Here is a 27897-nt window from a genome sequence, read left to right as displayed (position 1 = left end):
CTCAAAGTGCTCGATACCCTTGATACACGTTTTTGCTCGCGCTGTATAGTTACCTCGTTGGCGTCCCTTCCCATATTTTTCTCATTCGTTCGAATGGGCGAGTCTCGCGGAAAGTCGATAAAGGCGAATTTGGAGTTTTGGTTTCTACTATTCAGTCTCTTGTTGGTACGGCTCTTGCGCCATCATTGAATAGAACCCAACCGCAACTGTTGCTCATACTTTTTTGAGATACCAGGGCATTGGAAGCTGAAACATTTTCTTCTCAGAACAGGACCACTGTTGCCTGAAGTCCTTATTTACGATCTTCTCATGTTATACGATTGGCGGATGTCATCTGATGCTCTTTTCCCTCTGCAAGTGGTTCCATTGTATACTTTTCCGATGTCCGTGTCAATTTTTCTCTTTCATGAAGCTGTATTTATCTTATCAAAATTCTAATTGATGCCTTTTTTTATTTGCAAATATATGGTTCATGCAGGCTGCAGGTACGTCAGAGGAGCTGGCGATTGTTCCTTGGTAACTATTTGGCAACTTGTTGAGCGGCCCTTTAAGTTTGCGGTCTGTGGGACTACCTCATTCGGTGAAGCTATTCCATCGCCGCTTCAGCCTTGCCGCGTGTTTGCTCCCAGCTGGTAATAGAATGTCTCGCGGAGGACTTGTACCATGGGGCGTGACCTCTTGCTCGGCTATATCGCGCCTGTAACCACTGCGCTACTGTCCGGCTTCCAAGAACGCCTCAAAGTTCCTCCGCCACGGCTGTGCATCCTGTCCCAGACCACGGCCGATCAGAACGAGCTTGCAGTCGCCGCCGCCGCTTGTCTTCGGCTCCGAGTCTCGGATCTCGAAGACTTCCCGGACAGCCTGGATGATCTTACAGGTCCCGTCTTGCAGGACTAGAATGCCTTTCAGACGATGGATCTCGAAATTATCGAGGTTAGATGTATCAGTGTTGCCCGTTACTGGGATTTTTGATTCCCATAGGATGGACTGGAGCCAGGCGTCTACCCGTGAGATCTTGTCGGCTGGTATAGAGGGTATGATTATGGCGATTGTTGATATTGCCTGGTAGGATATAGCGAATGGTTAGCAATGAGAAATTGAAGGTCGTGGGCAAGTGTTAGTGTTACCGGGTCGATGTGACTGTGCCCCTTGGCACCAAAGTCCAGGCTATCCAAGTGGTCGTAGGCATGGAGATCCAGCACGACGCCCTCAATCTGTGGTGTCCTGCTGTGGTCTGTGACGTGGATCTTGGCGACGCTGTTGATCGCCAGGATGCGAGAGCGGACGTGGTCCAGTTCCTCCTGGGTAACGAGATCCGCCTTGTTCAGGATGATCACGTCCGCGTGGGAGATCTGCATGTGCGCCATGGAGAGCACAGGCCCCGAGTGCCCGTGGCCCTCGCTCTCAGTTCCGTCGGTATGGCTCGATGCGGTTTCCTCTGGCGCGGGCTCGTCCAAAAGACGGAGGATGTTCTTCGCGTCGACTAGCGTGACGATTCCGTCTAGGTAGATGGAGCTGCCGAGGTTATCGTCTACCCAGAAAACGGGCGCGAGATTGCCCGGGTCGGCGAGCCCCGTTGTCTCTAGGAGGATGTAGTCGAATGTCCCCCGGCGCTCCATGAGTGACTCGATGGCCATGACTCCGGAGTCTCTGGCGGCCAGCTGCTCAGTCACTTTGTCTCGGAGCTTGGGGGAGCAGTGCTTACTTGACGGAGCAGCAGATGCAGCCGTTTCCGACTTCCATCCACTCCGTGACTTCTTGGCCGTTCTGGTTGACGGTCAATGGCTTTTCGATGTCCGTCGCTGTGGTTGGGTTAGTCTAATGGCTGGATCGTGTCATGCTGTGCCGACTTACAGTCGCCGAATTCTACAAGTACATATCAGTCATGTTTCTTTGCAAGCTCCTGGACAACAAACCGTTCATGATCACGGCGATCTTTTTGCCATGTTTCTCACTCAAGATGTAATTAAGCAGGGTAGTCTTGCCCGCACCGAGATAGCCTGGTCATTTGTGAGCTTCAAGCATTATGGGTCTATTTCTGATAAAGTTATACCAGTTACTAGTGTGATAGGCACACGATCCTGTGCCGGCGTGTCTAATGTTGTAGATGGTGTCGTGGAGATATTGGGCTTTTCTGAGTCCGGTAGCGCGGACACATCCACCAGCTCTGGGGGAGCATCATCATCATCGATAATATCTGCAGGCATATTTTGAGTTCGAGATGAATGCTTCACTCAAACGGTCTATGAACTACGAAGCGATCAGCGTACCTGATTCTTGCGGGGAAGAATGACGTCTGTTCCTGGAGCGGAGGCAGATTAGGGCTCAGGGCTTCCCTGGTCATGGGCTTCGGGCTACGGTAGCCTTAGAGCCTTGGAGCCTAAGGATCCTGGCGGTGGTCTCGGCCATCGAGCTCCGCAGCAGTAGCTCTCCATCAATCATCACCAGCATCAGTGTCTGGTGGCCGCCGTCATTACAGTGACAGGCCGTGCCTTGAGATTTTTATTTTTTATTTCTTATTCTTTCTCTTCTTCATCATGACTGCTGCTGGAGCGTCGCCGTCCAGCTCGCCGCGCTTACCTAGCCCTCCCCCGTTCACGGAGGTACAGATTGGGCCCAAGTCACCATCGGTCGGCGATTCGTTTGGGAAGGAGACGCAAGAATTTTTGGCAGCTTCAAAGCGCAATGATGATGCTTCTTCTCGAAGGATCCGACCAGGAACTAAAGCGGCTGATATGGCTGTCGGTCCTCCATTGATTCCTTTGTCGCAGGTGAGCCCATGTAAACAAACAAGTCAAAGATGTTTATCTTCGCTAAGCAGGCCCTCTATTGCCCAACAGCTCGACTCTCCGTTTCAGCTCCAAGAACATCTGAAAGCGCTCTACAACCACTTCACACGACCGGAGGGATCTGAGACCGTCGTGCCTATCAATCGAGATGTTGCGATACAGCTTGCGGAACCGCCCGAGGGGGTAGACAGGTCTCTCTGGCTCTACGAACTCTGTCGTTTCCTCACCATGAAAGTGAATAACCTGATCGTTGCTTTCTTCGCCGAAGACCCGCCCTGCTCCGCACAAACGTGTCCTGAGATGCGTGCATCCGAGTGGCAGTATCTTTGCGCCGTCCATGACCCCCCGAAATCCTGCTGCGCGATCGACTACTGCTGCCATACGCTCGACTGGGCCACCAACATCCTCACATCTCCAAAGCATTTTCCAAGCCGTCTTACGTTGGGCTCCGAGGCGGGCGGTGGGCCGCAGGCGAGTCTGAGGTACCTGACCAACATATTCCGTCGACTGTATCGCATCTTCGCCCATGCCTGGTTTCAGCACCGGGATGTGTTCTGGCAGGTTGAGGGTAATGATGGGCTGTACATATTTTTCAAGACGGTGTGCGATATGTACAAGCTTATTCCTGAAGACAATTATACGGTGCCTGCTGAAGCGGAGGGACTCGATGCCAATCAGTCAACGCAGGAGCCGGCGGACAACCGTCGGATGACGATCCTACGAAAGGACAGCGAGGGCCCGCTGGAGAACATCGAGCCTTCGTCCATTAGCACTGGTGCAACCACCCGGCGCCACAAGAATAGCGCGTCCATCAGTTCTCGCGTTACAACGATCAGTGAGGGTGCCGAGGAATCGGAAGAGCAGCAGAAGACGGAACCTGTGATGGAGTCAAAGGATGAAAAATCTACGGAGGCCGTACCCGAAGTTGAGTCTGAAAAACAGCCTGCAGAAGAGGTTGCAAGTGAGGAGCAAAAGGAAGCCGCCGATCCTTCCGCGCAAGACCCGGCCGAGTCGCAGGTTACTGTTGAAGAGGTGCAAGAGGACGAAGAGGGGAAGCCCTCAGATACGAATACCGAAGCAGCAGCAAAGGATGATCCAGAAGCTGTCCAGCCACCTGAGGAGCCGGAAGCACCCAAGGCGGAGGAGTCGCAAGCAGACACAACACAGCCCGATGCAGACGAGAGCACAGAAGCAAGCGAAGAGGAAAAGCCCTCGCCTGTAGACGAAGCATCCACTGAGAAGACCCAGCAAGAGCCTGAATCGCAGGCGGCAACCGAGCAGGAGCCCGGGTCAACGACAGAGTCAGCCAAGGAGACTTGAGATCATCTTTGTTCCAGGTTTATTTATCTCTATGATGCGATTACTCCCACACTCGATCGAGCTAAGTGGAGGCTCAATCGACATGTAATATACAGCTGAGACCGACTAGAAATTAATGATACCCATTCCTTTGCAGAATGCTGTCAGCAGTGGCCTTGCTGTCTGTCGTAGTATTTGTATACCTCCTCATGGGGAAAGGCCTCGATAACGCGCAGCCAGCTGGTTCCGCTATCAAGTAGGTCCCGCACGGCTTCTCCGACTCGACTCCGCACCATAGTCAACCTGAACCGCCAAAACGATCCACTCTCGAGTGGGATCCCTCTTACTCCTCCCCAAGCATACACTTAATCCCTGATCAGACGATTTCCAAACAGATAAACAAAATAAAGTTTTATGTCCGTTCGAGACCCCGTCCCCGCCATGTCCGCCGCCCTCAAGGGTGCCCAGATCTACTTTGGTCCATTCCTCGTCACCTCCCAGGTAAGGTATTCTCCCACACATTACCGGCAGACAAAGACAAAGAGACTAACAGCGCGCAAGGTCTTCCACGTCACCCCGCTCTCCTTCGCCCTCGTAAACCTCAAACCCATCCTCCCGGGCCACGTACTCGTTTCCCCGCGCCGGCGCGTTCCCCGCGTCGCGGACCTGACCGCCGCCGAAACGACCGATCTCTTCCTCACCGTGCAGCGGGTCGGCAAGATGGTTGAGCGCGTGTACGGCGCGTCGAGTCTCAATATCGCTGTGCAGGACGGGCCGGAGGCGGGCCAGAGCGTGGCGCATGTGCATGCGCACATCATCCCGCGGAAACGGGCGGATCTAGACCATCGGGGTGGGACGGATGCAGTGTATGATCTGTTGGATGGGGAGGAGGGGGATCTAAGGCGGGTCTTTTTGGAGGAGAAGGGGGCGCAGGACGGGCAGGGCGAGGGCGAGAGGAGGCCGAGAGCGAAGTTCCCTGCAGTTGATAACGAGAGGCGGTCGCCGAGGAGTATGGAGGAGATGGAGGCTGAGGCGGAGATGTTGGCGAGGGAGATGGAGAGGGAGGTTGTGGAGTGATCGTACCAGTGACTTATAGCAGGTTCTATAACGGAAATGAAGAATACATACTAGATGCATTAGGAACTGTCAACCATGCCTCGTTGAATGTCATGATATCCATATAGCTCATACCTAGGCGCTTGCTATCACACACTATCCGATCTAATTCTAGAATACCAACCCAAACGCCTCCACCGGGTTAGGTGGGATGATGGCCAAAAACAAATGTAAAGAATGACGCAAGGCACGAATACACTCAACTTTCCAGTCTCTTGCGCTTAGTCGCCTATGCTGTACCATTCGTATTCGCAGCCATTCCCTTCCAGAAAGCCTCCCGCTCCTTGAGAACAACGGCCGCCCATTCCTTGACCTCTTCCAGCTGGATACGACCAGCAACGTGACAGAACTCCGAGAGGTCAACCTTGTGAGTGCGCTCGTACTCAAGCATCTGTAGCAATAGCTCCATCTTATCAACATCGTGCACAAATTGCGCCTCAAGAGTTTCGTTTGCCTCGTATTCGTTGAAGACCTTCAGAATCTCCTCGCCCGTCAACATGCCTCCAGGTACACCGCCAAGCAGATTCTTCGCAATGTAGTCCATCACTTCGGCTTCGCGGCGCGCCTTTTCGGTCTTGTTCACCTTGTCCACAGGGGTTATGTCGCCCACAATCGACTCGGCCATGTCATGGATAAGCGCCATCTTCATGCAGTGGGGCAGGTTGAGGCGGGAGGCAAGAGCTGGAGGTGCAAGCATGGTCATGATTGACATGCGATACATGTGGTCAGAAATCGATTCACCGGTGCTGATGCCAAAGCGACGCCAGCCTTCGCGCTTGGTGGTCTTTAGACGTTCGAGGAGGTGGAAAAATGGTATGGGGGAGGCGGTGTTTTCTTCGGGAGGGTGAGGCAGTGTGGACAAAACTACAGGCAATTAGAACCGTCAAATCACGGAGATTAGCATGGAAGTAATTGGGTAGGTCATACCTGACTGAGTGGTCCAGAGAGGGTCGGAAGGTGCGTCGGAACCCATGATGCTGTTGGATGAGGGGTACGCTGGTACCACGATTTGAGTGGAGAGATACAGCTAATTCAGACACTGGATAGTCTGAAATTAATTAAAGTAGAGACTGTGAAGTAATGCGCAGCGCTATGGGATATATGATGATAGAAGCGACTGCTGCAGTGATAAAAATTAAGAAGTTGGAGTCAATGAGAGAGGGAAGAAAAGAGAAGATCTCTGCGGGGAGAGAAAGAGAGGAAAGTGTCTGTTCCTTATCACCGCCAATCTGGTAGGAGGGTGAACAAGCAGACGGCGCAGCAGCCACAAGCAATAATAATGATGGTTATGGAACACTATCACCTGATATTGGTCAAGTTGTCCTCCTTCAATACTTGCTTGTCAATTCTATAAACTAACCTTCTAGAGAGGTATCTATTCAAGTCAATTGTCGTCTGTCTTCTTAATTGTGAAGCTCCTGATTGGGCCGCCAATGCAAACTATGTAAACAGCTTATCGTGCAGATAAACAACAAGCCAGCCTTATACCAACGTAGGATTGGGGAATCAGCAGGGACTATCGGAATGATTCAATCCATTGAAATAGCCATTAGAGACAAGATACCTTAAGTGGAAGGTTCTGATATGAATAAGCTAGGAGGAAATGATTGCAGATGCATTTTTCTGCTTCCAATCACAGATCTATCAGGACTGGACTCACGTGATTGCACCCAGCTATTCGATTACTGAAGCTACTATCTTTTGAGGACGGAATGCCCGGTAATTAGTGCTGAAAAATAGATACTATGTTGAAGTGAATACCCCTCGTGGTATGCAGATAATCTGCCAATAATGACTTATGTCCCTCCTGGTTCTGAGGCGACGCCGTAATAGTGGAGATCACCATAGTCTGTGCTGGGTCTTCGGTCCGCGGAAGCTTTGTTGACATTATTCCCCCCATATCATCTGCACGCATCCACCATGCAGTCCTCGAAACAAGCTCTCCGGCCCAAATCTTTTAATTGGACTCATCAATCACACACTTGCGTCTTTGTCCGTAATTTGAAGCTGCTGCAACTTGACCTTCAACCCGACTGGCCTGACATTACTGTCCGCTCCCTTTCGCCCTCATCGCAGAACCAGCGCCAGCGTATCAGAGCGGTCGAATGGGCTCTGTATCACCTTGTAGCCCTCTGGGATCCTAAACTTGCTCACGATGTATGTGATCATCTGCAATCATTGTCCACTACGCGCATGAATCTGACCAGCTACCGTTGCTAGAAACTCCGCCCTTTCTACCCTCCGTTGGAGCCGCTACAATCGGTCAATCTTCGTGCCGCTCTATCTCGAGTACTTTCTGATCTGAAGAAGAATGGCGACCTCGGCAGAGAAACAATCTTTCGCAAGTCCATGTTGGACGACTGCAAAGGGGAGAAGGTCGACGAGCTGCTGGCCGTCTTCTCCACCGCCGTTTTACGCAAGGTCCTGGCTTCGTCGATGGACGGCCTGCCAAACCCCGCGCTGAGATTTTCTATGGCTAAGGGTATCAGCCCAGATGAGTATCAGCTGATGCTGCCGCTGATTCTTGCCCACCGGGTCTCTCTGGCCACAGTGGGTGAGCGTCGGTCCCGGATTATGGACGTTCATGAGAAGTTCTCTAAGCTACTGGACAGCAAGAAGACTCAGCTCGATGATCGTTCTAAAGAGGGTCCGCCTGATCTTCCCAAGGATGTCGCCAACCTCGATGTGTTAGCACGCGAGCTGAAAGAGAATTGGATGGGTAGCGAGGAGTGGGCTGATACCCTGCTTCAGGGCGGCGCTCGCAGTAGCAGTGATGCCTTCTTAGAGCTGCCGTTTGAAACAGCATGGTCCAAGGCAAACAAGACGACTGTGGAGGATCTGACAGTCAGCACGACGCCCGACCTGTTGGTTGACTTGGAGTCCCGCATCGCGCGTCAGCGCAATCGGTTGCAGAAATGGCGCGAGGTTGCCAGCTCCATGCGTGAGAAAGACAGTGCTGGGGCCCAGACGTCGGGGAATGCAGCAAACACGCCATCACTGACCTTCAAGGATCACCAGGCTCTCACCGTGGCCAGCATTTCAAAGGCCGTTCGCCAGCCGCTAGCTCGAGCTACTCCCCGACAAGACGACCAGGCCCTTCTACAGTCGATGAATGAAGCTCTTTCCCGCATCGACGGTAAGCCTCGTTCTTCTGGACGAGCTGCTCCTCCACTACGTGTGCCTGCCATGGAACCATCCATCACAATTCCCTCCGACGCTGAATCAGCCAAACCTTCGATCTCACAATACTCCAGACCCTCCTACTGTAAAGAATCAAACGAAAACGAGGCCGTCCCTTCACCGGACAACCAATCAACCGGAACAAGCTCGCCTACCGTTCAAATCACCCCCGATCCAGACAATGAACCCAAACCCGACCCGCGCCTCAACACGTTCACCCTCGTCGAACGCACCCGCAAGTCCATGTCGCTGCTTCCGCCCCCGAGCGGCCGGCCCCCACAGCAGCCCCGTCGCTCGCGCAAGTCGCGTGTCTCCCTTCCCGTCAACCAGTTCGAAACACCAGAGAAACAGTCGCAGACTCGGGCGTCAACTCCACGGGACGAGCTGTTCGAGGAGGAGGCAGACTACAGTAGCGTGTTCAAGTCACGGCCGCGCGTCGCGCATAGTCCTATTGCCTCGCCGGCGGTGCATGTAACCCCCTTGGGGGAGTTTGATCCGGATGCGGATGGGGACTCCGTTGGGGATCTCGAGGAGATGGATCTGATTGCTTCCCCGTCTGCTCGTGGGCGGAGGATATGATATCTCCCATTTATTGTGATTTTGCATAGTACGAACTAGTCTACGTGTGCATATAAGCTTCAATGCATATAAGGCTGTCATCGCGGACTGCATATCATTAGTTCATTCGTGTTCATCGTACGATATAGTAATTGCACATAAGTCATCCTGTGTATCCATCTCAGAGTAGTCCCGCCCAGTTGCCGTGTATCCCAAAGCAATCTTTATCTGCATAAACGCCTACCGTATCCACATTAAATTCATTGATAATTATTTGCCTCTTGTCCTTCGACCCGGATTCCGAGTGCGCCTGCGCGTCGAAGGTGGCTCATAGTCGGAAGCAGATGCCGACGGCTCGTCCTCTTCAAAAACCGATATCCGCTGTGGAGACGAGAGATCGCCGCCCCCATCGGAGCTGATACTAATGGCATCGTGACCGGGCCTCTCTTCATCCTCGCTTTGAGCTTCAGTTTGCTGCACGGACGGATGAGCTTGGCGTGGATGGTGATCCTCAACCACCAGGTCGCCGTCGTCGCCGTCGTCTTCACCGGGAAGAAGGAAGCCACCGCCACGGTCGGCAGGTTCCCCGGGCCACTCGTGCAAGGCCTCCGGAACAGGAGGTGGATGGGCCTGACTTCGTCCCTGTCGGCTTGCGAATGGGTTATGAGATTCGCGCTCCGCGTCTCCGTCGTCGGCTCCGTACTCTTCGCGAACGCGCTCCGCGATGCGCAACCCGAAAAGGAACTTGCGCCATGTCTGAAGGATGCGTTTCTCGGCCTTGAGCTGCTCCTTCTTCCGTTTCTCGGCGTCTTCGGCGCGCCAGGCGTCCTTGACAAGATCTTCGTTCTCGGAGGCTACAACCACGCCTTGGATGACTGGGACGGCCATCTTGGACCCGAACTCAAAGCCTGTGACAGCTTCCGCATAGTCAATGCCAAGCTTCTTGCAGATGCGTACTGTGCTTGGCCACGGAATGTGGACGGCACCGCGGGGTACCATGCTGGGCACGAAGCAGTCGATGTTGCCGTATTCGTTTTTGGGGATGATGCCGTCCTGAATTGGTGGTGGTATTATGAATTCGGTCTGGTACTTGGCATATAAGCCTTGCTTTGGCTTCTCGCCCGTCTCGCGTTCCATCTCATCGACTTCACGCTTCCGGAGAAGGGTGACGGCGCGGATCGGCACCAGTTTCAGCGGGGCTTCGCCCATCTTGATCCGGCGTCCTTCCTTGTGCCAGCTCTCAGCGGACAGGCACTTGAGGACATCTGCTCGCCGGTAGACGTTCTCCTCTTTGGCCTTGTCGCCCTTGCCGCTCACAAAAGTGCGCACAGGCTGGGCTCCAGGTCGAAGGGCTTCTTCGCGGCGCAAAAATCGCTCCAGGACGAATTCAGTCGACGAGCGAAGGCTCTGCAGCGTGTCCCCTTCCTTGACCTGTTTCTTCTCTGGTTGGTTAGGGCGTAGGTCTTTGGCGTCTTCGACCTCATCGACTTTCGTGCGATTCTTCTCGGAGCGCTCATACACCCGTAAAACGGTCCGAAACCAGTCATACTCGAAAAACTTTCTCTTCCGGCCGGGAACAGGGATTCTCTCTACTGGTATGCGATAGCCCTTGGTTTTGCCAGGCCAGGTTCGACGACGGAGGTAGCGTGTCGTGACATCCTTAGCAGTCTTGTCGGAAGAGTACGCAATAACGTAGCATATAACCTGCTTGGCCTTCTCAGCTTTGGCCCCACGGGGCTCAAACGTAGCCTGCAGCTCTGGAGTTGTTGCCACAGGGTTTGACAGTATCAGGGGATCAACAGGTATTATCTCGTGCGTGATGGGTGAGGCTACCTCAGTCCAGTAGATGGGAAAGGGAAGGTCCTTGTCGTATTTTTTGGAACTGTATTTAAGGGCGGGAGCGGTTTCCGAGTCACTGCTGTCGGACTCTAGACCAACTATAGGCTCTGATTCCCCATTTTCCTCAATGGTCCCTTCCTCCACTTTGGCTCTCGGCGTGTAGGCCTCCGCTTTGGTCCAGCCAAAGCCAAGGGGCTGCAGATTGGCGACCAGACGGGCTTCTATATCTAGAGCGCGGACTAGCGCGGTGAACAGCTGAGCCCCGAGATCTCGAGAGCCCTCCATGCGCTCTGCTGTAGACCGGAACTCTTCTATATTGCGTACTCGCTCCCCATGCCTCTCAGGATTGTGTTCGTCTTTTTGGAAAGAAGATATTTCGGCTTCCAGATGAGCCATCGGCCGATAACCACCCTTTCGTAGTCCGGGCGCAGTAATCTTGAATTGCTTTCTCCAGTAAGCGGCCAAGATCCTGAGCAATGAGATGATGGGATCCCCACGACTCATATCTGGCTTTCCAGGCTCTACGCGCGATGACCCTTCACTCCAATCCCGATCTGATTTTCGAGTTTTGCCTTTCTTTTTCTTGGACTTTATCTCCGGCTCCTTCTCGGGAGATTCGAGACCGGAGGCGATGCGCCATCTCTTGACCTCCTTATGAATTCCAGCAGGGAGCTTTCGACGTAAGATCTCGTGGACTTTGGTATCGTTTGCCCAGGCGTTGCGCACCGCGTTGTGGTAGAGCAGGAATTGGACATGCAGACAATGGGTGGCGATGCGGATTTGGCGCTCGATCTTGGATGGACCCTTCTTCCCATCTGCGATATCGGTCAGATGTACCTCATTCTTGTCCAATGTCAATTCGAGATCTTGCACAGCAGGAGCGGGCGTCACCGAAACCGACGCAGAGGTGAATTTGGAGTCCATCGCGTCCTCCCAGTCCACCTCATCGTCGTCTTCGTCGGAGTCGGAGTCGGAGTCGGAGCCATCGGAGGCTTGTTTCTTCTGTTTCTGAAGGTCCCTTTTCGCATGGGGTTCGTCGTCCAAGCTAGGCGCATCACTTAAGGATGAATCGGAGTCAGAGTCTTCAATGTCTGCGATCTCCACGATAGGGGTGGCATTCTGACGCTTGGCCGTGGGCGGATCCTCGGAAGAGACACGCTTACGGGGAACGAAGGGTGGCATGCGAGGGAGCCGTGGGGATCAAGATTACCAAAATGGCGAAATACCAATAGGAGATGATGAGATTGGCTCGGAAATCTTGAAGGAAAGATAAAAAAACGGCGTGGTGACGAGTGGAACAGCCGAGGGTGAATGACGGAAGGAAACCCATAAAGATCTCCACATTCTCCAAGTGGAGCCATATTCTTCATTTCGATAGACAATACCTAGTATAGATTCGATCTCTTGGACTCCAAATCATCGCTCAGATATATTTTGAAATACGAGACCTCAGTCACTACTACATCAGTGCCTAGTTTTGTCGCCAACGCGCAATCTTCATGGACGCCGTCAAACGATTCTTCTCCTCCCCGCGCTTTGCGGTTGCTGGAGCCAGCAACGATGCGAACAAGTTCGGCTACAAGAGTGAGTTATCATGAAAGATAGCATGGCATACGGATCCTCAATTATCAAGGGTCGATCGTTGAATCGCTGACATCAAGATACTGATAGTCCTTGCTTGGTATCATCAACACTCTCTGCCCGTCACTCCCTTGAATCCTCGAGCACCACAAATCAATCTCCCCTCCAAGTCCTACCAGACGGTCCCTTCGCCCAGCGCTCTGCCTTCTCCCTCTCAAACCTCGTTGTCGGTTGTTACTCCTCCTGCGGTAACGCTGCCTCTGCTTCAAGAGGCTCATTCGGTCGGGATCCCCGCGGTCTGGCTGCAGCCTGGGACCTTTGACGATGCAGTGCTGGAATATGCCCGAGAACACTTTGAAGCAGCGATTGCGGGAGATGGAGGACGAGGCCACGAAGGCTGGTGTGTATTGGTGGATGGAGAAGAAGGATTGGAGGCTGCTGGCGTGCAGTGGACTAGTCAAAAGCTGTGAACATCTATGATCATCGCCAAGCTGATGCATATACACTGTGAATGACGAAATGTTAATTGATCTACAGCAAATGTTGGTTGTTGGAGAAACAAGGGAAAGGAATAATAATGGATCCATCACATTAACATCATCGCTACTTCTTAAGTATCATAAGGTGACCAAATGCAGGTGTGGTCTATGCGCCTCTCCCAGCCATCTTCATACTCTTTTCTCTCTTTTTCTTTCCCGCCTCATCAGATTTATTTCTCCCAACACTCCAAGTAGTTGTCAGCATCATCATCGCCAGTATCGTTCGTTCTTCTAGAGTTAGTCTACTTTCACCTCCAGAAGAGGTATTTAGAGAAATGCCAGACTTCTTTCTCGACTCTCCCGTCCCTCCCAAACTCGATCTGGCCGCCGCTCCTTCTCAGCTGTTCCAAGTCCCTCAAACTCCGTCAGCCTCGTCCTCGCTCTATCGCTCCATCTCCCTCCCCAGCCGCAAGCGATCTCGCTTTGAAGCGGGGGAGAGGCGTCCTTTCTACGACTCTCCCGTCGATCTCGCCAGCCCCGCTCCTTTGGTCAACACCGACTACCATCTCGCCGGCGGGGGAGAATACAATTATCGGCAACAGCCGTACTACCATCAACAGTTCTCCCGCGGACCTTGGCTTATACGCCGCGAGAATCCCGCGGAGATCGACTACCGTCCCAGTCGCTATCGAGATCATCCTCTTCCGGCTCCTCTCGATGTCAGTATCGAGTCCTTGACCCCCAGTGAGGCCTGTGGACCCAGTCGCAAGCGCAATCGTCGGGATTCAAATTTGCCATCCAGCCCGAAGCAAGCCAACCAGGATGAAAAGAACAGCAGCTCCTCGCAATCTGAGCCCGTCAGCTGGAGCCGGGCAGTTTTCAGTGTTGTTGGCAAAGTATGGGATTTTTGTTGGTCGGGTGCTTTCCGAGGCTTCTACGCCGGAGGTGGCCGGGGATACAGCATGGGAGCCGATTCTGGTTCGAGAACACAGCCTGATGAAATCAGGGAGGCACCAGTGTCCACTGAAAAGGAAAATTACATGACATCCATCGATGTCACCCATCCGCGAGACGGATCATTCCCTGTCCCTGGCCGGTTTCCGAAGGATGAAATTCAACAGAATTGGGTCATGGTTCATGAGGACTCTCAGGATGGTTTCTTGCAGGTGGTCAGCCCATCGCCTGCAACTGCTCGGCGCGTGAATCGCCGGCACGGAGTCGTCCAGTCCCATACTCGTCGCAGATCAGGCGTGACGATGCCTCGGTCTGGGAAAAGGATCATGCCATCAACTCCAACCAGATCACAATTTTCATCCCCAGCCAAGCCGCGCGAGAGTCCTGTTTCAGTCGAAACGCAGCGCTACGTGGCTCGGATGCGCCGCATGGAGCGCGAAGAAGACGCTAGTTTGCAACGACTTAACGAGCAGCTTCAAGCGATGATCAAGGAAGGGAAACAAGCCTTGGGAACACGGGTTGAGGTGGACGATCTGGATTTGGACGAGGACTATTGATCTTCCTTGGGATGAGTTCACGACTCAAGACGCTCTTTCATATTGATACCCTCAAGCGTTCGTTTACCTTTCGAATTTTGGACGATTACTATCAGATGACCACTCTTCTGCTGCGGTACCTCGTTCCATTTTTTTTGTTTTGCTGTCAAGAGGCCTGTTTAACTCGGACCTACCGCCGAGAGAACTTCTGAGTCTCTCGCTTCTGCTGAGCAGTTGTAATTTTGAGGCATTTTTACGAGTGTATGAAGGTTAACGAAAAGAATGACATGATATGATCTGGCCCTTGACTTTTTGCTAATTCACATCGGTCCCGCAATCTCAAATGCGGTAGTGATGATCCTGTCAAGATGGAGGGGAAGCGAGAACTTCTCCGACAGGCTCAACCAAACCAGAAAAGTTGAAAGTCTTGAAAAGATCCGGATTCAGGAGGAGAGCGGCGAGCGTGGGGGCCTCTAGCCGGGGCTTGTTATCGTTCAAGTGGGAGGGAGTGTTTTTGGCCCCGATCTGCCATTTTTGAACTATCAGTGACGAACGACCTGCTGCTCCTGATATAACAGGATAGACTCACGGGAATAGGTGCTGCCGTCGCCATGGCCACGAGCAGGGTAATGACTACAGTGGATGACTTGACCATCTTGCTTGTCCTTGTGTTAGTCTGCATTGGGCCAGTTGAGGCACATGTGTGAAGTTGCGGTTCGACTTACTGTTTTCGATATTGCAGTACTGTCGAAGACTGAACGGATGTGCGCAACGGGTCAGCGAAATGTTTATGGTCTGTGGTCAGTTTATGGCTTGTCTGTGTTGTTAATACTTGACGCGACGAGTCATCGTGCTTGTTACCCCTAGATCAGGACTACATTCCGGGAGCTGGATCATCTATCACTTTTCTTATCTGAACTGGCCCCCTACGATGACCTTTCTGCTGATCAAGGGGCTTTATTGTCCTGCGCAATCGCCACAGATCATGATTTGCGAACCGCTAATTCCTAACGGCTGTCTCGCAAGCAGCCTTCGACTGCGTGTCTGCTCGACAGCGTCTGTCTCATGCACAAGACCCACGAAGTTATAAGTGGGAAATTAATTGTCTTATCTCCTCCGCGTGGTGTCGTCCGTTCTCAAAGTAAGGGATGGAATGTATTACTCATAAGCAAGGGTCGAATCAGAGACCGTGAGAGGGAGTAGCAGGAGACTCGGTACCTATAGAGATAGTGACCTGGATTCCTCCCATAATAATGATGATTTGATAGGGTCGACTTTCGAAAGCTTAGCATATCCTGACTGCCATCTAGCGACTTGATTTTCTTAAACAACAGAAACCAGATCAACGGAGGCGAAGGCGACCGAAAAGAAGGGGAAAATGGCAGTATGGAGTGGAAATGACAAAAACAATGACCTACGCAGGATTCGAACCTGCAATCTCTTGATCCGTAGTCAAGCGCCTTACCATTGGGCCAGCAGGCCATTTGCTGAGGAGAAAGGTCTTTTTTAGCTACATGAGCTAAAAGAAAATGAAAATCGAAAATGTTTGCCATTTGCCCTAAATATGCATCTAGGTGTCTGAATACGTCGACCAGATGTAATGATCTAGGAACGGAGGTCAGTGGCCCGACACTTTTCCCCATTGCTCGTTAAGCATACTAGCTCCAAGGGACGCCTAAATGAAGCGTGAATGATATGCCGCTAGAGTTGGTACAGACGTCCTTCGAACGGTCTCAGAAAGATGAGGTCCGGAGTAGAGCTTGCTTCGCACGTTATGTGGTTCGATATGAGTAGCCTGGATGCCGACAAGTCCACGCCGTGATTCACATAATTCCACGAGGAGGCGCAGCCGGAGAAGTTTAGCACGACAAGATAGCATTTGTGTTTGGATTTTCGCTTGTATGCCCAGATGATGGGGTTTTCCACGTCCAAGCATTCGTATGACCCGTAGTACTGGAACCAAGTCAGTATCAGACGATATGGTAAGCGTTCAAAAGGTGTGCTTGCCAGAGTCGGGTTGGCCTTTCGCATGGTGATCAGAGAGCGATAGAATGACCAGACCGACTCAGGACTGTGTCTCTGGCTGGCGTGGCACCATTCTCCGCCGTGATCAGAGGCAGGAAGCCACGGTTTGGCTGTCGGGTCTGTGAATCCCCCATGGGGATCCTCGGTCCACTGATTAGGAATGTCAGTCAGCTAACATGGTGATCAAAGTGAACTGAATGTGGTGTCTCACCGGGATGGGTATCCGGGTGTTATCGCGACCTTTCTGTATGATGGCCTTTTTGGCCAACTCGAGCTTTTGTGGTGCTTCAGCTCCTGCCTCTTCACAAGCGCTTCGTTATGTGAGAAATTGGTCAATGTGCCTGGTCAGAGTAAGTGATACGTACGCTTTCCAATATTGGATTGTCTCGATGTCTTGATTCATTTCTTCCGAAAAGAGTCCCGGGTTGATCATCCCTAGTTCCTGCCCCTGGAAGATGAGATTTGTGCCCTGGAGCGTGAACTGCCATAGAGCAAGCAATTTGGCACACAGAGCCCGAAATCGCGGACTGTTGGTAGTGAACCTGGAGATGCCTCTTGGCTGATCGTGATTCTCCATCCAGACTGTGTTCCATCCCCCATTGTTGACCAAAGTTTCCTGCCACTCGTTGATGATTCGTTTCAATTCGGGGAGCTCCCATTCCCGTAGCATCCACTTGTCGCCATCGTGACAGTCGAGCTCTACATGCTGGAATTGAATGACCAGGTTTAGTTCGGGACGAGGATTGAATCGTGACGTATATCGAACAGCTTCAGGAGCAGAGACGCCGCAGGACATCTCTGCCAGGGTCATGCAGTCATAGTGGGAGAACACTTCCTGATGCATTTCCTGCAAGTACTCATGGATATGAGGACTTTGGGAATATGTCAGTCTTGCAGCCTAGACAGGGCTTAATCGAAATCATGATAAGGGTAATCATACCCGTTTGCAAACAAGTAATTTGCCGGCTGCCATATTGAACCTTCCTTCGAAATCGGAGCATCTGGGAAGGATGATGTCTTTGACACCAAGTTCATCGTGTCGAGCTTCGCCAGCGTGATGAGTGGTCAGTCATGAAGCCTACACCAAGGCAAACACAGCTGCTCACCCGGAATCCATCCACTCCCCTGTCTAACCAGAACTTCAACACTTTGTACAATTCTTTTCGTACTTCCTCGCAATCCCAATTTAGGTCGGGTTGATTCTTGCCGAATATGTGCAGGTCTTGACCTCCCGTCAGCCCCATATATTCAGACATTAGAATGACGAAGTACGCACAAAACTCGCTTGCCACGTCGTCCCACTCCCAAGTTGAACCTGCCCCAGACATCGTGAGCTTCAAGGACGAGGAATGAGCATGAAAGCTCCGGACCGTACCGGTAAAAGTACTCTCCCAGTTATTTGGAGGTATACGGTTGCCAAAATCATCTAGCTTCCCTTCGCTCCAAAAATACCAGTCTCGTTTACCTAGGCTGGGGTCTTTTCGAGCGCGTCGAGAGGTTTGGAACCATTCATGCTTGGAGACATGCTAGTTAGTGAGCCGTTATTATCCTGTCCTCCATCGTGGACTCACCTCGGTTGCAGTGTGATTGAGAGCGATGTCTAGGATCAACCTGAGCCCTCTTCGATGTGTTTCCTGGATCAGAAATTCCATGTCCTCCATGGTTCCAAAGATTGGATTAACCTTTCGATAATCACTAATGTCATACCTGCAATCTTCTCGTCAGTCTCACGATACGACTCTTCATTCAAGCTCGTCTTCATACCCCATGTCCCGCATTGGCGATTCATAAATAGGTGAAATCCAGACAACGTCAATACCGAGAGCGACGAAATAGTCGAGATGATTAACTATCCCGCGAATGTCCCCTTTGCCATCGCCATCGGTGTCTTGAAAGCTCTGAATCAATACCTGATAAATGGTTGCTTTCTGCCACCAACGCAGCTTGTCGAGACTGTCTGACTCTTCACATTCTTTTGATGCGACGGGGCTCTGCGCCCTGTCCGTGTTGATCGGATGAAAATCTGAGCTAGACATAAAGGAGACGTCTTCTCTCGCACTTGCGCTTCCATGCTACAAGACGGAGCGACACATAAATGTTACAAAATTCAAAACCATAGCATATCTGGCAAAAGATGGTATCTTTTCCGCGGCTTGGCTTTCCAGTCAATCCTTAATGGTCTTGTTGAGGTCATAGGATGGTCATTTCGTCCGACGGATATTTATTCCATGGGATGTGCTTCCCACGCTTCGAGCATATATCATCAATGATGATGGCACCCGCAAGTAGATCATCTTGGGAGGCAAAATATTGCCCCAGCTGTATAAATGACTACTTAATCTTCCATGTTAATCCCCCCCCTGTCAAGGATGTTTCAACTGAGACGATTCCTTCTTCAGAGAGCCTTCCGCTGTGGGTTGCGAAGCTTGCTTCCCACATCTGCCAGACCATCTAAGTCAGACCATCGATACTGCCAGCCCCCAATAAGTTCTTTTATCAGAGACAAACCCTTTTCGTCAACCGCAAAGATGCCATGTCCAACGGCTCGGAACAAGTGCGTGACGGCGTCCGGCACGTTCAAGCCACAAATTCTCGATATGGATCGAGAATGGTGGCGAGAGATCATCATCTATGAGATCTACGTGCAGTCATTCCAGGATAGCAACAATGATGGCATTGGTGATCTTCGCGGCATCATCCAGCGGCTCGATTATCTGAAAGATCTTGGGGCGGATATGCTGTGGTTGACGCCCATCTATGAATCACCCCTTGAAGATCAGGGCTACGACATTGCAAATTACAAGGGTATCAATCCCATGTATGGAACCATGAAAGACTGGGAAGATCTCGCTGCAGAAATTCATAGGAGAGGAATGAAGATAATGATGGACATGGTGTTCAACCACACCAGCTCCCAGGTGAGCAGATCTAGTGCTGAAACACCGTTACTTCTGCTAATGGTTGGCCAGCATGCATGGTTCTTGGAGTCGAAGAAAAGCAGAGACAACCCGAAGAGAGACTGGTACTTCTGGCGAAGGGGAAAGACCGGCAAAAATGGAGAGCGCTTACCTCCTAACAATTGGGAGAGTCTGTTTGGAGGTCAGCAAATCTCTCGATTCAGCCAGCCAAGCAATGCACCATCATACTGATGCATCACATAGGTCCGGCATGGAAGTATGATGAGCATACAGACGAGTGGTGTGAGTCTTCCAGGTATAGGTTTTACCCCAATGAAAGAAGGTTGACCAATAACAGACCTGCATCTGTTCTCGCCATCTCAGCCAGACCTGAACTGGGACAACCCTGAGGTGCGGAATGCAATATTCGACATCATTGATTTCTGGGGAAGCAAAGGAACAGATGGCTTCCGGGTAAGTCAGCCATGAACCCCCGAGGGGCTGCTTCTGACGAGACCTATTTGTCCTAGTTTGACGTTATAAACCTTGTCTCCAAGACACCCGGTCTTCCAGATGCACCCATTGTGAACCCCGATAGGTACGAGCAACCAGCCGTGCCATTATTCACGAACGGGTAAGCCTCCCAGGAAGTAACTTGAAGTACCGAGCTCTGACAAGATCCAGTCCCAATATCCACAAATACATGCATGAGATGAACCGCAACGTTCTCAGCAAATACACCAATTGCACAGTTGGTGAGATGCCGTGTGGTGTGGACGAATACGAGTCGAGTGAGTACGTGGCCAAGGAGCGCCAGGAACTTTCCATGGTTTTCCAGTTCCATCATATGGATCTGGATGGTGAAAATGGAGACAAATGGAAGCCGCGCAAGTGGGAGCTCTGGGAGTTCGAGAAGGTGTTCAGGATTTGGCAGCAGCATATGTTGGGCAACAACGGTAGGTGACCGCTCAATTCGTCCTTGGGAAGCATTAGCTGAGAGACCCAGGCTGGAATTCTCTGTATCTTGAGAATCATGACCAAGCGCGGTGTGTGTCGCGATTTGGCAACCCTGATCCGCGGTACAGAGCCGTGTCAGCGAAGATGTTGGCCACCATTCAGCTCTCTCTGAGAGGGACACCTTTCATCTACCAGGGCCAGGAATTGGGTACTCCACATCCGCAGAACTGGAAGATTGAAGATTATAACGATGTTGAGACCCATGCATACTACAACGCGTAGGATATTCGCAGACAATATTCCCTTGATTCATCGTTTACTGACTCATTTTCATAGTCAGTATAAAGCTCGCAAGGATAAAGATCCCTCAAAGGAGCCTGACATGTCGGATGTGATGCATGTCATTCGCCTCAAAGGACGGGACAATGCGCGTACTCCTATTATGTGGAATAATGCGCCCAATGCAGGCTTCACCTCACCTGATGCCAAACCATGGCTCCGGATGAACGATGAATATGCCGATGTTAACGTCCAGGCTCAGGAGCGTGATCCCGACTCGGTCCTGAACTACTACAAGAAGCTGTTGCATATTCGCAAGCAACATCCACTGATGGTATGGTTAATCGTAATGATCAAAGATAAGGTAGTCAAGCATGCTGACCGGAGGTTCCCAGTGGTACGGAGTCTATATCCCCATCAATGCGAGTGATCCCAAGGTCTTCTCTTTCCTGCGGACGCAAGGGCCGTGGCGCAACTTGATCTTCTGCAACTGGTCGGCGGAACACTCTGATTTTGAGATCCCCGAAGAGATTGACGTTGACCTGGCTATCATGCTCATCTCCAACTACCATGTGGATGAATATCAGCTGCCGCAGAAGGTTCGACTCAGGCCATATGAGGCCCGCATCTACTCCCTTCGTAACTAAACAGGTAAGGCATAGAGATAGGATAAGTTCACGAAGTTCATTATGCATTGCCGAGATTGCAACAGACTGCTTATCACTGGCTACAAAACTTCTCTTTTTTCAGGCGCCTTGCTATCTATAGAATTGAGTGTTATATTCATTGACATAATCTAAACGGCATGAAGTCTTCCATCATTCAACACGCTTGTTGGCTCAGTAATCCCGATCTGCAGCCCATATATAAAGCCTCAAGCTCACTTCTCATTCTCAAACGGTAACCCGGACTCCTTCCGAATAGCCCCATAGACAGCCGCGATATCCCCCTTCTCCCCCTTCTCGGCCTTGACCTCCTGCAGATACCCATCTGTGACCTCAACGCTACGCAGCCGCATACCAGCCGAACCAGCCAAGCTGGCCGCATGCCGCAGGTCCTTCCGCGCCAAGTCCACCGCAAAGAGCGGCTCCTCCCGCTTGTAGTAGTCGCCCGTACACATCCGGTCCGCGTATTTCGCGAACATGCCCCCAACCATCGAGTGCATCCACTGCTGGTAGACATCGGCACCGAGCCCGGACTTCTCTGCCGCCACGAGCCCCTCGGCAATTGACTCGACCGTGTTCAGGATGAACGTGTTCCCGAGGAGCTTGAGGGTGCTGGCGCGGCCGACGTCGTGGCCGCTCATGTCGATTGTGGCGCGGGCGGTGACGCCCTCGAGGAACGGCCTGATGCGGTTGATGGCGGCTGCATCGCCGGCGGGAACGACGACCAGCTGGCCTGCGTCTGCGAAGGCTGGCGCGCCAAAGACGGGACAGGCGATGAAGGCGGTGCCGCGGTCGGTGAGGGCGGCGTGGATTCGGCGGGAGGTGTCCGGGTGGACGGTTGAGCAGTCGACGACGACCTTAGAGGTGAGGTCGAGGGAGGAGTCGGCAAGGATGGTGGTGATTATCTGGTCGAGGGCGGGATCGTCACCGACGCAGATGAAGATGATGGAGGCGTCCTTGACGGCTTCGGGGATGGTGGATGCGACGGTGACGGGTGCTTTGGCTGCGCCGAGGGATTCCGCGAATGCGGAGGCTTTGGCGACGGTGCGGTTGTAGAGGGTCAGAGAGGACTGGGGCCCTTTTTGAGCGATGTTCTTGCTCATTCCCTGGCTTGCGTTAGCTTGTTTATTGGAGGGGGGGGATAATTTAAAGGTATACCCGTCCCATGTTTCCGAGGCCTATCCAGGCTACACGTTCACCCGCCATCTTCACAGGCAAACCAGGAGCGTATGCAATATAGCAGGACTAAAATAGAAAAGAAACTGCTCGAAGATGGCAATTGGCGATGCCTTCTCTTATTGTATGAAAATGCCTGCGGGGCAAATGTAGATGGTGCGGGGAGAACACAAGTGTAGATAAGCGATACCGGCAAGATGACGACATCAATTCACGGTCTATGTGAAGCAAAAGTGAGGGGAGAATCATTCCATTTAACTACCTAGGAGCGTAAGACACATTTGCTTCCTTTGTGACACAAACAAACACCATCCTCCTCCGATTTCTCCCTAAGCCGTTAACGGCATCCGTCCTGCCCGCGCGGCCCGCACGTTCCACCTGTTCTGAATCTCAACTCACCACCTGATTTGACTCTCAACTCAGCACTGACAATCCCCGGATCGAACACATCGACTTCTAACCGACCCCTACGACGTTGTGGAGAAGTAGGGGTCGGTTAGAAGTCAAGGAAGGATGCACAGCTGGACAGCTTCCTCTAGGACAAGGTGTTCAGAGTTCCCTACGCAATCTCCTGGGAGGTGAGCTCCTCTGGGGTTCTCTCCTCGTTTCCGGCTGGAATCTGCTGGACGTTCGCCTCTTCTGCCTGGACCTTCTGATGCTGATCCTTCTTCGCCTTTCTTCTGAGCCTTGATCACCTCGATAATCTTCTCACACGCGACGACACGTCCTTCCTGAGGGCCCAACTGGGAGGCAAGGGCTTTTGCGTTGGCAAAGATTCGCGGACTATCGTTGCTGGCCAAGACTCGAATCAGAGCGCGTCCCAAGTGCTTTCCATTGATGGCTGGGGCGGTCTTTTTATTGGCCCAAACGCCAATTTTCAACCACTCAACACGGGCAGCGAAGTCGTAAGTGTCGAACCAAGTGGGCAGGATGACCTGCGGAACACCAGCTCTGCGAAGTCATCGTTAGTCGGAGCTGTAAGGACGGAAATGTTGGCTCGCAGAACTCACCTGATTGCCTCGTGGAAGGAATTGGAGCCACCATGATGAATGATGCATTCAATATGGCCGCTCATCAGGAGGGACATGGGTTCAACACGCAGCCAGTCAGTGATACGCACGCGTCTCTCTGCGATAGCGCCGCGAATGCTCTCGAACGCCTTGTCCTCAACGTTGATCTCCGGGTTCCATTTCAGTTTCCAGAGGATCTGAGTCTCAGGCCGTCTCTCGAGCAGCAGAGCTATGCCTTCAGCGAATTGTCTGGCCGTAGCATTATTGAATACCACGTGAGAGCCAAAGCTGGCGAGGACCGTGGGGCCGCGACGGACAAACCTGGCCAAATCCGCGTTCTCTGTTTCCAATGCGTCCCAAGGACGGACGATGGGACCACAGAGGGTGAAGTTACTAGGGACACGGCGAGAGAACTCGTACTCTTTCTTCGAGGGGACAAGGAATGGGGTTTTGTCGCCGGAGCGAGAAATCATACCAGGAGTCTTGCCGCTGAGTTCGTTCTCGTTACGGTATCTCTTTAGCTCCTTCAGCTCAGACGAATTGTGGATAGCTAGTCCGAGTCCGAGAACCAGAATGGTGTTGGGAATCACCTGGTGCAGAGGCAAAGGGTACAGGTATCCGGAGCAGAGACTATTTAAGAGGGTCAAAACAAGAAGTCGCCGGAAGATGGAGCTACTCACGCGGGAAATTTCCAGAAGTTTGCGAGCTTGGGCTGACAGTGGTCCTTGAGGGTATTGGGGCTCAAGACGAGATACGGCATCTTTGACTTGACGCAGGCATCGATGGCCGGAGCAAACAATGGATCAACCACAACGACAACGGGCTGAATGTCCTGGATGACGGAAAAGCACTGAAAGTATACCGCCATGTACTCGCTTCCGTTCCAGGGAGCCAGAGCATTAATCAGCACAGACTTGTACGCACTCATGGCACCCCTCAAGCCGACACGATGAATGTTGAAAGTACGGCGGTTACCGACCTTCTGGATGTACGCGTCTTGCATCGACAGTCCGCACAGCGGATGGAAAGTAGCTTCCTCCTGAGCGGATGCGAGGCTTTTGGCGCGTGCATTCATCATTTTGACAGTTGGGCCAAGGACGGGGAACGAGGCGATATGCACATCGTACTCGGGACGCAGGAGAAATTCATGAGTGACAGCCAGACAAACAGAAGACTGTCCCAGCTCACTATTAGTGAGGAAGAGGACTTTGGCTTTGCCGTCTTCGTCCATATTGACTGGACCTTGACTGCAATGAACTCGTGATGAGATTAAACGAAGCAAACGGAGACTTGATGTGAAAGATGATACACTTGGAGCAATAGCGAGCAGCAACAAGAGTATGTGAGGATGGATGATTGTGGAAGAAAGCGATGCTGGTGAGAGAAGAGAAAGAAAAGTGAAAATTGTGTTCGTGTGTTTTGAGAGAGGTGTGAACGACTCAGCGACTCAGACAGGGCACATGACGCCTAAGAACGCTGCCATGGCGATGCGATATCTCGGCGTCAGTCAGAACTGTCAAGTGCTGGTGCTCACTACTCATAGGAATACTATGCCCTGGCAGCGATGTACCTAAGTTGAAAAGAATCATTTGGCCGTACGGTCATGTCAGTGAAGTCACAGGAGCGATCCATCTTTGTTCTGTCTCCATACACTGATTTCTTTATGCCCTTGTGACGGCGATAAGAAAGCTAGAACATGGCCAGCCCCCCTCTACCAACAATAGAAAGTCTCTTTTAATCGTTTCCAGGCCCTGCTACCAACAGCCCGTTGCCCCAGCCCCGGACAATGCAGGTATCGACAGACATGATCACCAAAAATAGATCCCTATCTTCCTTCGCAGTAAAAGGAAACCCATGAATACACGGAAGGAGCCGAGACTCGGATACTCCTTTTGCTAACTACTACATCGTTTCTTAGGAGCCCTCCGATTGTACGATATGAGAAGATTTACCCGAGTCCCGGATGAATGACAGGATGATACTGATTTATCAAGCGACTGAGAGAGTCCCAAAGATGATATTCTACTAGATATTGCATCTTATATCAGATATGTCCTGCAGCAGACCTGCGTATGGATTACGGACGGAATGCGCGAACTCACGTCGATACAAAGGATTGGATGTGAGATTGAAAGTCTGGAGTATAAGACACTGCTGCGCAAGTCTCGAATCAACGTACTCTTTTGGAAAAGGCATATATGGCTAGGACTACGTTACCCGTGTGTCTAAGTCAATGGTATACTTTGCGTCGAGCGACCGATGTCGGGCAAACTTGGTATTGAATATTGATTAGGTTCGATCCAAACTCGTCTATGTACAATTGGGTCGGGCATGAATACCTTACGAGGTCGTGGTATGTTGAACCATAGAGGCCTTAGACAAATGTTCTCCCGACATGTCCTGCGGCATAGCACGCACATTCTGCTGAACAACAGCCATGAATACCTGCTATCATGTAGCTATAATCTGCGCGGTGACAGGCACCTAAACAGAATTTGACGGAGAGTGAGTCAAATGACCAAAGTCATAAGGCGAGACATGGGGCATCACTGAGGTAAGGCAAACTAATGCACATCACCATTTCCGACTAAACCTCCTGACAACGTCCGCGTCCACTAATAGTAGAAGTGTGAGTGTTTACTCGGTCGATATCATACGGATTCTCCTCGTACTGAGTCGCCATGCAACCCAGCGAGCGCCCAGACATCTTCGAAGCTCGAGACACCCTCCTGCTCATATCAATCGCAGAGGGAACACTAGACAGGCTGGTAGTCTCACTATCGCTTTCCACGTCAACCGCAGCAGCTTCCACCTCAGCATTGGGCTTCTCGATGACAGGCTCTTCGCGCCGAACTTCCTGCTGATTGCTCTGTGCAAGACGCTGCATGAATGCGTCGGCCTCGGCGGCGTAGGGGCAGCGCTTCCGGATGCGCGCACCATATAGATAAAATACAATGGGTATCGGGACGCAGGCCAGTGCCAGGAACGCAGGAATCGATGACGCCCAATGGATCCCTGAGTAGTAGTTAGCAATGAGGTCGAACGATGTGTGGTATCACGTGACTTACCCAGCCCTGAGTAGAGGTAGCTAGTGAAGAGGGGAAAGGCTGCGCCAAAGAGAGACCGGAGGGCGGAGTTTGCTGCGAGAACAGACGCAGAGTAGATGGTATATGCATCGATCAGGTAGTTGAATACGCTGAGAAACACGAGAACTAGCCCAAACCCAAAGGGTGCTCCGGCGGCAATCGAGGCCATCCAGTGAATTGAGGGCGAGTTGGTCCAGGCGAACCAGAAAAGACCGATGGGCAAGGCAATGGCGCCGACGATACTTGGAGGCAGACGGACCTCGGGAGGAAGGCGACCCGTTGTTTGTCTGCATAATTTGGCGTAGTGCATGTTTTCTGGAAATGTGTAGATGACACCGATAATCATACCGACCAGGATTCCTAGGAAAGCCAATCCTCCAATACCCTCATTCCAACCACGGGCCTCCTGGAAGACGATTGGAAAGGCGGCGAAGCAAAGGTATAGAATGCCGTAGATGATGGCCATATATATGCAAAATAGAAACACTATAGGCTCACGGAAGAGAAGTCGCCATGGTCGCGACAGCGCTGTAGTCAAAGTCTGCTGCAGCGACAGCTTACCTCGTTCGATGTCCAGCTTACTACGGTAGACCTTGCCACTCAGTTCAGAGAGCTTTTCAGCGCGCCTGCGTAAGAGGACGGGGGCGTATGTTTCGGGCAGAAACACACAAAGGCATATCCAAATGACACCCGAAAAGATGGCCAAGAACCCTTCCACCCAGCGCCAACCAGCGCCAGAGCCGAGGAAACCTCCGATGATTGGACCGATAGCTGGTCCGCAAAGAGGTGCGGCAGAGAAGAGGCTGATAGCAATGCCCCGTTTGGCGGCGGGGAACATATCGGCAATACTTCCACCTGCATTGCCAAAGGGAGACGACCCGAAGAAACCTGCCAAGAATCGCAGTATGATCAATGTTTGGATATTCTCAGAACCGGCACATCCAGCATTGAAGGCTGTAAGTAAGCAAAAAGTGATGGTGAAAACGTTACGACGGCCAAAGACTTCGCTCATCGGTGCCCAAATCAGCGGTCCGAACGCAAAACCAAGGACGAAAAGGGATATTCCCAGAGTGGTGACTTCTCTTGACGAGCCTAACTCTTTCATGACCTGGGCCATGCCTCCCGAATAGGCAGAGGATATCAATGCAATCGTCAGGGTAGTCAAGGAGACCAGGATCGTGAGCGACCATTTCAGGATAGAGCTGAAATTCATGGGATTGCGCGAGTCGCCAGGAATCCAAACAACAACAAAGGGGTCATCATCGGTGCCTCTCCCAGCGTAAGGATGGTTGATCACTTCGTCGGTGACCACCTTTTGATCAAAGACCAGGCGCCAATACGGGATCTTGGAGGCTTGAGGCGCCTCGCCCTCAAATCCAGCCATAGTTGGCGCGGCGACTACAGTAATATTCTGTCAGTGACCGCATAATCAAGAGCTAGTAGGTTCATATTGAATCTTAGAAAGTTTATA

At 51.9% G+C, this 27897-nt stretch overlaps 14 protein-coding genes and 1 non-coding gene across 15 annotated transcripts; 6 read left to right on the top strand and 9 right to left on the bottom strand.

Annotated features, from left to right (window-relative positions):
- Positions 1–711: 711 nt before the first annotated feature.
- On the bottom strand, positions 712–2207 carry Aud_001133 (CobW family GTP-binding protein; the record flags this gene model as incomplete). The annotated part of the gene is made up of 5 exons (XM_043286633.1): positions 712–1062; positions 1128–1650; positions 1706–1802; positions 1917–2000; positions 2054–2207. 5 exons carry the CDS (start codon positions 2205–2207, stop codon positions 712–714), a joined length of 1209 nt encoding a protein of 402 aa, XP_043142568.1.
- A 330-nt stretch (positions 2208–2537) lies between these two features.
- Positions 2538–4109, top strand: Aud_001132 (Mob1 family protein; the record flags this gene model as incomplete). Its single annotated transcript, XM_043286632.1, has 2 exons — positions 2538–2771; positions 2841–4109. The coding sequence occupies 2 exons, from the start codon at positions 2538–2540 to the stop codon at positions 4107–4109; spliced, it is 1503 nt and encodes a 500-aa protein (XP_043142567.1).
- Positions 4110–4502: 393 nt separating this feature from the next.
- On the top strand, positions 4503–5165 carry Aud_001131 (HIT family protein; the record flags this gene model as incomplete). The annotated part of the gene is made up of 2 exons (XM_043286631.1): positions 4503–4589; positions 4650–5165. The coding sequence occupies 2 exons, from the start codon at positions 4503–4505 to the stop codon at positions 5163–5165; spliced, it is 603 nt and encodes a 200-aa protein (XP_043142566.1).
- A 268-nt stretch (positions 5166–5433) lies between these two features.
- Aud_001130 (HD domain-containing protein) lies at positions 5434–6177 on the bottom strand (the record flags this gene model as incomplete). The annotated part of the gene is made up of 2 exons (XM_043286630.1): positions 5434–6068; positions 6132–6177. The coding sequence occupies 2 exons, from the start codon at positions 6175–6177 to the stop codon at positions 5434–5436; spliced, it is 681 nt and encodes a 226-aa protein (XP_043142565.1).
- A 947-nt stretch (positions 6178–7124) lies between these two features.
- Positions 7125–8963, top strand: Aud_001129 (uncharacterized protein; the record flags this gene model as incomplete). Its single annotated transcript, XM_043286629.1, has 2 exons — positions 7125–7361; positions 7425–8963. The coding sequence occupies 2 exons, from the start codon at positions 7125–7127 to the stop codon at positions 8961–8963; spliced, it is 1776 nt and encodes a 591-aa protein (XP_043142564.1).
- Positions 8964–9212: 249 nt separating this feature from the next.
- Positions 9213–11963, bottom strand: Aud_001128 (Rad4 family protein; the record flags this gene model as incomplete). Its single annotated transcript, XM_043286628.1, has 1 exon — positions 9213–11963. The coding sequence occupies one exon, from the start codon at positions 11961–11963 to the stop codon at positions 9213–9215; it is 2751 nt and encodes a 916-aa protein (XP_043142563.1).
- A 317-nt stretch (positions 11964–12280) lies between these two features.
- Aud_001127 (CoA-binding protein) lies at positions 12281–12832 on the top strand (the record flags this gene model as incomplete). The annotated part of the gene is made up of 2 exons (XM_043286627.1): positions 12281–12365; positions 12453–12832. The coding sequence occupies 2 exons, from the start codon at positions 12281–12283 to the stop codon at positions 12830–12832; spliced, it is 465 nt and encodes a 154-aa protein (XP_043142562.1).
- A 344-nt stretch (positions 12833–13176) lies between these two features.
- On the top strand, positions 13177–14352 carry Aud_001126 (uncharacterized protein; the record flags this gene model as incomplete). Its single annotated transcript, XM_043286626.1, has 1 exon — positions 13177–14352. One exon carries the CDS (start codon positions 13177–13179, stop codon positions 14350–14352), a length of 1176 nt encoding a protein of 391 aa, XP_043142561.1.
- Positions 14353–14694: 342 nt separating this feature from the next.
- Positions 14695–14986, bottom strand: Aud_001125 (putative pheromone P-factor (Map2); the record flags this gene model as incomplete). Its single annotated transcript, XM_043286625.1, has 2 exons — positions 14695–14856; positions 14921–14986. 2 exons carry the CDS (start codon positions 14984–14986, stop codon positions 14695–14697), a joined length of 228 nt encoding a protein of 75 aa, XP_043142560.1.
- A 755-nt stretch (positions 14987–15741) lies between these two features.
- On the bottom strand, positions 15742–15813 carry Aud_001124. Its single transcript has one exon. It is a non-coding gene; the product is annotated as a tRNA-Arg (tRNA).
- A 219-nt stretch (positions 15814–16032) lies between these two features.
- On the bottom strand, positions 16033–18392 carry Aud_001123 (glycoside hydrolase family 13 protein; the record flags this gene model as incomplete). The annotated part of the gene is made up of 9 exons (XM_043286624.1): positions 16033–16506; positions 16568–16667; positions 16722–17228; positions 17297–17400; positions 17463–17578; positions 17633–17671; positions 17732–17870; positions 17928–18063; positions 18121–18392. The coding sequence occupies 9 exons, from the start codon at positions 18390–18392 to the stop codon at positions 16033–16035; spliced, it is 1887 nt and encodes a 628-aa protein (XP_043142559.1).
- Positions 18393–18884: 492 nt separating this feature from the next.
- Aud_001122 (alpha-glucosidase) lies at positions 18885–21136 on the top strand (the record flags this gene model as incomplete). Its single annotated transcript, XM_043286623.1, has 9 exons — positions 18885–19274; positions 19326–19455; positions 19518–19556; positions 19612–19727; positions 19784–19887; positions 19938–20209; positions 20260–20488; positions 20547–20823; positions 20885–21136. 9 exons carry the CDS (start codon positions 18885–18887, stop codon positions 21134–21136), a joined length of 1809 nt encoding a protein of 602 aa, XP_043142558.1.
- Positions 21137–21369: 233 nt separating this feature from the next.
- Positions 21370–22360, bottom strand: Aud_001121 (NAD(P)-dependent oxidoreductase; the record flags this gene model as incomplete). The annotated part of the gene is made up of 2 exons (XM_043286622.1): positions 21370–22260; positions 22313–22360. The coding sequence occupies 2 exons, from the start codon at positions 22358–22360 to the stop codon at positions 21370–21372; spliced, it is 939 nt and encodes a 312-aa protein (XP_043142557.1).
- Positions 22361–22833: 473 nt separating this feature from the next.
- Positions 22834–24571, bottom strand: Aud_001120 (glycosyltransferase family 1 protein; the record flags this gene model as incomplete). Its single annotated transcript, XM_043286621.1, has 3 exons — positions 22834–23281; positions 23341–23970; positions 24021–24571. The coding sequence occupies 3 exons, from the start codon at positions 24569–24571 to the stop codon at positions 22834–22836; spliced, it is 1629 nt and encodes a 542-aa protein (XP_043142556.1).
- Positions 24572–25927: 1356 nt separating this feature from the next.
- Aud_001119 (MFS transporter) lies at positions 25928–27810 on the bottom strand (the record flags this gene model as incomplete). The annotated part of the gene is made up of 2 exons (XM_043286620.1): positions 25928–26355; positions 26409–27810. 2 exons carry the CDS (start codon positions 27808–27810, stop codon positions 25928–25930), a joined length of 1830 nt encoding a protein of 609 aa, XP_043142555.1.
- Positions 27811–27897: the final 87 nt, after the last annotated feature.

This window comes from Aspergillus udagawae (assembly GCF_001078395.1).
Source record: "Aspergillus udagawae IFM 46973 DNA, scaffold_1, whole genome shotgun sequence".
NCBI lineage: Eukaryota > Fungi > Ascomycota > Eurotiomycetes > Eurotiales > Aspergillaceae > Aspergillus > Aspergillus udagawae.
This window is presented reverse-complemented; position numbering and strand designations above follow the sequence as displayed.